The sequence below is a fragment of the Oncorhynchus kisutch genome, linkage group LG8 (genome assembly GCF_002021735.2).
Source record: "Oncorhynchus kisutch isolate 150728-3 linkage group LG8, Okis_V2, whole genome shotgun sequence".
In the NCBI taxonomy this organism is placed as follows: Eukaryota; Metazoa; Chordata; class Actinopteri; order Salmoniformes; family Salmonidae; genus Oncorhynchus; species Oncorhynchus kisutch.
Window position 1 is genome coordinate 61310082 of NC_034181.2, and position 9296 is coordinate 61319377.

Sequence of the window (9296 nt, forward strand, 5' to 3'; positions counted from 1 at the left end):
TTTGTTAAACACTTTTGGGTTATTACATGATTACATGTGTGTAATTTCATAGTTTTGATGTCTTCACTATTATTCTACAATGTAGAAAATAGTCAAAATAAAGAAAAACCTTTGAATGAGTCGGTGTTCTAAAACTTTTGACGGCAGTGTAAATTGTTTTATTCTGTTATATTCCCTAATTTTCTATGTGTGTTTACTGTTTAATGATCAATATAATGAACTATTGATTTAATTTGCATGGCCCAGCCATGCAGCCTATAGGCTACACAGACCAGTAACATCATTAAACTCAAAATATGCTATTCTATTTTTCTTAGTCTTATGTTTCTTAGAACCTGCCTTAATGAATTAATAATGGATTTCTTTGTGATGTATTTTCAATGGATTTATTAGAATATCAGCACATACTCCCACTGGTAACCAACAGGTGCCGCATGCAAACAGGATGTATAAGAAGGCTTATGCGGGCAGGAATTTTGTGAAAATGGAACTGTTTGAAAAGTGCTCATATAAACATTGGCCATTTTTTTTTTACAGGTAACATAGTCAATTCTGTCGGAACAGTGTAGAAAATAGAAAAGTGGGTAGGCTATTGGACTACATACCCTAAGCCCCCTGTTTATATAGGGATATATAGTATATTTCACTAGTGCAGGTTTCCTGACACAGATGGCATTTAGAGTCAGTTGGTTGCAGCCCTTCTGCTTGGAAGGAGGGGAAAGGTACATTATGTCAACTTTTTAAAATGAAATTCCCAACTCTGTCCCCTATCAGCCCTTTCACTTTTGGTTGAGTTGTCAACTAACAAAAATATTCACTATGTCATTGTCATTTAGGTTAAACGTTGGGTGGGAAAAAGACTAAATGCCCTCAGTTTTCCAATTAGTTTCCCACGTTGATTAAACATTGTCATGTAGATTTTGCGGGTTGAAATCACGTGGGAACTACGTTGGTTCAACCCGTTTTTGACCAACCTGTAGTTGAATCAGGAGTTGTTCAAGCCAAGTTATGTCGCTGCCTTTATCTGTTGTTACGCCATTGCCAAAAAAAATGACTTCATCCCTGAATTTATAGCCTACTGTAGCTAGCCAGGAGATTTCCGTGAACAAAGCAGCCAATCGTGTCGATGTACATACACTTCAGAGCACACGCGGCAACTCGATGCTTCCTGTTCAATTTGTCAGTGCATTGAAAGACAGATACATTAATCCATGGCAGAGCAACAAGCAAGATAAAATAAAGTTGTATTATTATAGTCGACTGGTTTCTGTTCCTACTATCAGATGGCGGTGGAAACTGTTCATCAAGAGGATGTGCTAAATGTGATATTGTGCCGAACCAGCGCAGGCGGGTGTCTTCAGGGTACTTACAAGAGAACAGAGCTACAGGTGTCAATCAAGGTCCTCTCATCTCGCACTGCAGGTGGAAGGTAAATTTGGCAAATCTCAAATGCAATGACAAAATCTCTCTCTCAAGTCAAGTCAAGTGGCTTTATAGGCATGGAAAACATGTTTTCATTGCCAAAGCAAGTGGAATAGATAATAAACAAAAGTGAAATAAACAATCAGAAATTAACAGTAACTTTACACTCTCAAAAGTTTCTAAATAATAGAGCCATTTTAAACGTTGTGTTACTAGCCATGTACAGTGTTGCAACAATATGCAACTAGTTGAATTAGGCTACGAAAGGGAAAATAAGTAGACAGATACATATAGTATGTATTTACAATGGTGTTTGTGATTTTCTGACTTTATACACTGTACTCTTTGATAGAGGTAGTTAGCAAACCAGCCCAAAGACCCCTCAGAGACACCAATACTCCTTAGCCTGCCCACAAGAATGGAATGGTCTAATGTATCAAAATCTTTGGCCAAGTCAATAAAAATAGCAGCACAATATTGCTTAGAATCAAGGGCAATGGTGACATCATTGAGGACCTTTAAGGTTGCAGTGAGACATCCATAACCTGAGCGGAAACCTGATTGCATACCCAAGAGAATACTATAGACATCAAGAAAGCCAGTCAGTTGATTATTGACAAGTTTTTCCAACACTTTTGATAAACAGGGCAAAATAGAAATAGGTCTATAACAGTTAGGATCAATTTGATCTCCCCCTTTAAGTAAAGGACGAACCATGGCTCGCTTCCAAGCAATAGAAACCTCACCATAAAGGAGAGACCGGTTACAAAGGTTCGGTATAGGCTTGGCGATGATAGGGTCAGCAACCTTAAAGAAGAAAGGGTCAAGTTTAAGGAGCTCCTTTAGCACCTCGGACTCAGTGACTGCCTGCCGGGAGAAGGCCAAATATCATTAATGCCAAATATCATTCCAGTTTGCTTAGTTTTTTTGTTAGTTCTTTCCAATGTGTCAAGTAATTATCTATTTTTCTTGTCTCATGATTTGGTTGGGTCTAATTGTGCTGCTGTCCTGGGGCTCTGTCGTGTATTTGTGAATCATAGCCCCAGGACCAGCTTGCTGAGGGGACACTTCTCTAGGTTAATCTCTCTGTAGGTGGAAGTTACCTGTGGTGCTGATGTTTAGGCCGAGGTAGGTGTGTTTTTCTGTGTGCTCTAGGTCAACGGTGTCTAGATGGAATTTGTATTTGTGGTCCTGGCAAGTGAACCTTTTTTGGATCCCCATTATTTGTATTATAGGTGCTGGTGTAGGCCCTTGTTGGGAACAGAAGCACCAGATCATCAGCAAACAGTTAACATTTTACTTCAGATTCTAGGAGGGTGAGGTCGGGTCTCTCTCTCTCTCTCTCTCTCTCACACACAACTTTCCAAAATATATTTTTTAAATCTGACACATTATTGTGGTTACTTGATTAGTGTAAACAAAAGCCTTGTGAACCAAGACCACTGCAGCAGGTGCGTGTCTGTTTGAGGGTTTGTGTGTTTTTATGCGTTTACTGTATATGTGTGCATAGGTTTGTATGTGGTGTGTTTACTGTGTGTTCTGTTCTTCCCCAGTAAGTGGACTGAGTGGATGAGAGATGTGGCTGTGGTCAGACAAGTCCATTCAGAGCGGGTTTTGGTTCCTCTGGGTGTGTACGAGGCCTGGTGTCTGATGGGCCTGCTCTATGACTGGATGCCTGAGGGCTCTCTACACTCTCTACTATACCAGGTCAGTGTTATATATGCGCGCTCAGTCTAACTCAAATATGAATATGCATGTATAGTGTGTGGCAGTAGGCTAATTGATTCATCTAAGTTGGTTCTACAGCTTCCCTGTGTTGCAGCATACAGTAGACACAGAGTACACCAAACATTCAAAAAAAAATCCTAATATTGAGTCGCTCTTTGCCCTCAGAACAGCCTCAATTTGTCAGGGCATGGACTCTACAAGGTGTCGAAAACATTCCACAGGGATGCTGGCTCATGTTGACTTCAATGCTTTTCACAGTTGTGTGAAGTTGGCTGGATGTCCTTTGGGTGGTGGACCATTCTTGATGATCACGGGAAACTGTTGAGCATGAAAAACCTAGCAGCGTTACAGTTCTTGACACAAATCGGTGCGTCTGGCACCTACTACCATACCCCGTTCAAAGGCACTGAAATATTTTTTCTTGCCAATTCACCCTCTGAATGGCACACACACAATCCACATATCAATTGCCTCAAAAAAAGAGAATCCTAAAAATCCTTCTTTAACCTGTTTCCTTCATCTACACTGGTTGAAGTGGATTTAACAAGTGACATCAATAAGGGATCATACCTTTCACCTGGATTCACCTGGTCTGTCTGTCATGGAAAGAGCAGGTGTTCTTAAAGTTTTATACACTCAGTGTATCAACAAACTGGTGGACAAACTGGTGGTCGATAGATGCACATAAAGTTAGTCAAGTAATGTCCTTCTTTTGATTGCTTTATTTACAATTCCTGTGTCTTCATGGAGACCAGTGCTGTGCTTGGAAAGCCCCTGGCAGATGCAAAAAGAGATCTATCTTTCATCAGCACTGTCACTGCCTTATTTACACAAAGAGCTATTCCTCTTTCAGGAGAAAGTTCAGACAGTAGACGTGACACTGCACATGATTTAGTCTATCTGTGGTTAAACTGTATTTACACACAGTAAGTTGTGTGGTGGTCATGTTGAATTCAATAGTATTTTCAGTTCACAATTTCAACTTCGTGTTGTCATGTGCTTTTTTTCAGTTCCCTTTTATTTATTATCCATTATAATGAAGTGAATAGATTTGATACTGCATCTTTTGAATGATTGTAACCTTTGTTATCCCTGTCAGACCCAGCTGTATCCAGGTCTACCCATGAGTTTCAGGCTAGGCATCCTATTAGATGTGGCAGAGGGGTTGTGCCACCTCCACTGCATACCACTCCCCCACCAGGCCCTGAAACCCACCAATGTTCTCCTGGACCAGCAGTACCGGGCCAAGGTAGAGAACAGTGACTGATAACTGACCCAGTCCTGTACTACAGAGACTCAAGTCTTCTCTCTGAGTGGTGAAACTAATGTGAGAAAGAACTCCCTTTGACTGTATATTTTCCATGGGATATGGTGTATTGTGAACAGTTGCAGGTGTAAGCTTTACAGTGTACGTACGTGGGTTTGAGTCTGTGTTAGAGCAGGTGTTTTTTGTCTGTTTGTGTGTGGGTGTTTATGTTCATCTGTTTGGGTGTTTATGTTTGTGTGTGTTGTCGTTTATGTTCATCTGTGTGGGTGTTCATGTTCCTACCCCCAGGTGAGTGACTGGGGCCTGCCCAGGGAGTGGAGGGTTGGCTACTCTCTCTCTGCTGGAGGGGGTCCCTGCTTCAGGGACTTGGTGTACCTGTCTCCTGAGGCCCTGACTGGCACCACACCCACTGTGGAGGCAGACATGTACAGGTGAGGTCACCTTTCATGATCCTGCCACTTCAAACAGTCATATTCACCAATTATATTTACCAGGTGGGGGAAGGATATGTTTACCACTTTTCTACAGATGCCTTTACTAATGACCATGCAGTTACCCAATGAGCATCTTCTCTCTTTAGCTTTGGTGTGTTGCTGTGGGAGACGTTGAACAGAAGACCACCATGTGAAGGTGTTTCCATTTCTTTCCGTCTATTCAAAGCACAACTCTGTTTCTATCAGCAGAGACTAGGTTATACCTGGCCGTATATCATACAGTCTCAATATTTTATTACATTTGTCGTTTGTAACACATCATTGTCATTGTCTATGCCCAAGCAGATTTGCTCCAGCTGCTTTCAGGTGGTGATAGGATTGGTTCAGGCCTGAAGGATGAGCTGCTACCCAATCATGTACCCCACTGCCATACCCTCTCTCAGCTGATGACCAACTGCTGGAGCACTAACCCACACAGCCGTCCAACAGCAGAGGGTAAGTCTGTCTGTGAGGGTGAATCAGAGTGTAGATAGACAATGGTGAAGAGAGCAGCTGTGCCTGGTCTTTGTGATCTCTTCCTACAAGTCCCCCTTCCTTGACTGCTTACCTACCTGCCTGTTGAGGACGAGTGACAAGCAGAATCACTTGCAGCACCCACTTCCTCTCATTTCCACACGCTGAGACTGAGAGATACAATCCCATCCCCTACTTCTGCCACTTAATCAATAAGACTCTTTGAGTCTTCTCGTCTAAATTGTGTTCAATTGTTTATTTTCTGATGTTAGTTCATATCCATGTATTTCCTTGCCTATGACTTCCATTTGGGTATTTTAAAAAACGGAAACTTTTGGTGCGTTATGTTCAATGTGATGTTTAATTGGCAGGACATCTTTCTCATGTCCTCTTCTTTCTCTGGCTCTCTGTCCACAGACTGTGCACTGGAACTGAGGAGCGTCATAGCAACCTTTGATCCCGATGCCATGACAAGGGCTACCCTCAGGGTGAGGGAAAGCAAGGTACGGATCATCCTCATTTAATATGTTCTATTACACCACGAAGTCCGATATTCTCTGTTTCCACAAGCCTGATCTGCTATCAGTTTGTTTTGACTGAGGAAATCAGGATATGTTTCATGTGCTTTTAATCTCTCAACAGTTATTACTGAAAACAGTAAATAGACCCGTCACTAATCATGAGCGAGCGAACATGTGTATGTGATTTCTGTCCCTTTACCAGGAGAGGGCGCTACATGACTCTAAAATACATCCTGTGAAGGACATTCCCATTGAGATAAACAACCTAGAAGTGAGCTTGGTTCACATTTGTTTGTGATATTCTGATTGTACTTAATGCTTGTGATGTCTTACATTGAAAACAATATTTACTTATCTCATTACTAGGCCTGCGCTGGTTCCAGAGACACTAAATGTGTGGGCAACAAGACACTGCCCTTTCCACAGACTTCCTGTCCTAGTGAAACACTCTCTAATCCCACTACAGCCATATATACAGGGGAAGCACCCCAGAGGAAGCACTGTCAGGGTAAGAACTTCAAACTGATTGATAATGAGAGCAGTTTGTGAATATGCTCAGTTTGTTGTCAGTGAAACCACCCTGTTGTTTATCTTCTTTATTAAATAATTATTAATTGATATCGTATCTTGAATAGTCTAACAGCAACGTGTCTCTCCCCAGACTGTGTGTCTGGCTCTGTGGTGTCTTCCACCAGTCCCAGATGTCCCAGCATCGGACCGGGTCCTGAGCATTCCAGAGGGACAGGAGGCGTCTCCCAGGGACAGAGACACAGCCCACCACCCCCACTCTCCTCCAGTCCCTCCAAAGCCCTCAGACAGAGCCCTCTCAACCAGCCCACTGCCAGCTCCCATGGTAGAAAATGTGTTTAAGCTTAGACCTCCCACCTATTACCCAGTTTTGTCTGCAAACGTATGTACAGTGCCAGACTGTAGCTATCTAGAATTGACTTATCTTTCTCTAGCGTGTCTAAAATGTTGCTGAAAAAGGTGAAGACAAAGTAAAGCAATATGAAAATGAGTAGACGTTACAAACAGTGCCTCCATTTGTGTGTTTGTATGTGCACAGTAAGCAGTTTGGTGGATTGCTGGTTTCCTGCATGGCCATCCTTTCACAGTCTTATCAGTGTCCAATGCGTTTCCTCCCTTGAGGATCTTTGTTTCTCTCTACAAGTTGTCTGTTGTCCCAGTAAATGCTCTGAGTCCAAAACATTTTGTCTTTTTAAAAAGCAATACATGGCTACTAGACATTTATGATTGTGACCAGTGTGTTGAATAAGAGGGTAACTTGTCTAGTAGGGCTATGAATCTACGGTACGTATTACTGTCTTTCATATCAGATAGCTACTGCTTGTTTCTTGTCCTCTTTCTCTGAGGTGTCCAGGTATTTTTCTAAAAGTCCTCTCTACATGATTTGTGTCTTATGAGTGTTTGAGAGAGATGTGATATTATAGTTCTTGTGTCATCCCTGAAACTTCACCCTCCCTTCTTTGTCCGCAGCTGCACGGTGTGTGTGTGCGACTCCGGTGGCAGTGAGCTATTGTCGTATGCTGCGCGAGAGACGTGAAGGCATCATTCGAGGCATGACGGAGGGACGACTCAACAACCTGCTGGATGTGCTCATCTCACGGCGAGCCCTTCCCCCAGAGGCCTTTGAGGTCATCTCTGCCTCTCTGACACTGACCTCTCGCACACGCTCCCTACTGGACACCTGTGCCTGTCAGGGGGAACATGCAGCTTCCCTGGTAGCTACCACCCTCGGTCTGATATCCATTGCCACCAATCGTGGCCCTCCACAGATGCCTCACTGAAGGTGGATGGATGGTTATTAGAATGGGGGGTTGTGTAGTGAAGGGTCCCTAACCAAATGTATCTGTTCACGGTTTATCATGTCATACTGTATCTCAGAGAGTGTCAATTGAGACTGGAGCCTTGGAATGAAGAGCTGAGTAACCCTAACCAAATCTATTCTATACTCACTCAGGTCTAATACAGACCACGGTCAGTCAGAGTGAATATCAATTGGAGAACCTGAGATTCCTAATTTCATCAGAACAGCTGCAATGACTCATCTATATCCATAGAGATCCATGTTGGGGACACACCTGTCCATGCCTTTGATAAGTCTGAGTATTCAATCAGAGTGGTGCTACCTCTGAAGTTGATGTCAATCAAACGTTTGATTAGAGGAAGCTTCTGTGACAGTCAAATGATAGAAACAATCGTGTTGGAGAGAAACCAATGAAAGTGAATAGCTGTGTGGATGATTCATCTGCTTTGATCATGTTTATGACCCATCACTAGCGATAATGAGTGTTAACTATGTGTTGAGGGACTACTGAGCTAGCACACAGAACACAGTTTGTTCTATATTATATGCTACATTTATTGTGTTGTGTTGTGACTTTTGACCCTCTCTCTGCTCTGTGGGTTATTGTGTGGTGCCACAATGTTGCTCGTCTTTTGACAGCCTGTTTGTAAAGTACATATTGTATGAAACTATATGTTCAAAATAGTTTGGATTGTCCTGTTCAGCACTTTCTGACTTGGTATCTTGAAACAAGATTATTATTTGTTGGTTTATCAGATAAAATAACTGAACTTGAGTCTCATTTTATGACACTTTTGTTGGTTATTTGTGTTTGTAAACCTGTTAAATCCTTGAACCTATAGGTCATTGTCACATTCCCCTGAGGGTACCTTTTGATTTTGTTGCCCATCTCGCCTTTTAACAGTGCATGTCTAATTGCATGTCTGGTGTTCACACTGCACCACCGGCTTCACACAGTACCAATTGTAACACAAGTAGAGTCTAAAGACGTTTATGTACTAAAAGGGTAAAAAAAAAGGGGTCTTGTCCAATGAGAGGCCCAGTGAAGTATTGGCCATAGTGTACAGATTTTGTTGTTGTTGGTCTGTTTAACATCATGCTGAGAACAGAAGACAGTACTTTCCCCAAGCACTGTCTGTGAATAGCCTAATGATTGGAATATTTGGAGTTGTATAATAAAGTAAATTAATATATAACGACATGATTAGATCAAGACTCCTCCTTGACACTCAAGCAGTTCATGCACTCAGAAACAAAGGCAGATCTTTAATAAAGGCTGTAATTTTCATCCAGTGGTTTAAACTAGGTCTACTTCTAGAGTTGTTGCCTATTACTGTTGCGCTCAAATATATAGCCCACTGAGCACACACTTGTTGTGTCAATGTTTCCTCGTCCTTTCAATGAAATTACGTTGAACCAATGTGGAATAGACGACTAATTGTCATCTGTGCCCAGTGGGGTTTTTCTCGCTTCAAAAGTGGTTGAATGGCTTTTTTTCACCCCGAAAGCACCTGCAAATTTCCACAGATGAGAAATTACACAGTAAACGAGAATCACTTCACTTACCTCCAACCAAATTCATT

The 9296-nt window shown here is 42.1% G+C and overlaps 1 protein-coding gene across 2 annotated transcripts; it reads left to right on the forward strand.

The window, feature by feature from the left end:
* Positions 1–569: 569 nt before the first annotated feature.
* Positions 570–8914, forward strand: LOC109895476 (receptor-interacting serine/threonine-protein kinase 2-like). 2 transcript variants are annotated; one of them, XM_031830768.1, is made up of 11 exons: positions 571–1429; positions 2976–3129; positions 4250–4399; positions 4706–4848; positions 4998–5047; positions 5197–5346; positions 5782–5867; positions 6088–6156; positions 6252–6393; positions 6547–6738; positions 7383–8914. In XM_031830768.1, the coding sequence occupies exons 1-11, from the start codon at positions 1284–1286 to the stop codon at positions 7691–7693; spliced, it is 1593 nt and encodes a 530-aa protein (XP_031686628.1). In that variant the 5' UTR covers positions 571–1283; the 3' UTR covers positions 7694–8914. The 2 variants fall into 2 exon arrangements, with proteins under 2 accessions (XP_031686629.1, XP_031686628.1); XM_031830769.1 differs by lacking the exon at positions 6088–6156 and having other exon boundaries at positions 570–1429.
* The last annotated feature ends 382 nt before the right edge of the window (positions 8915–9296 follow it).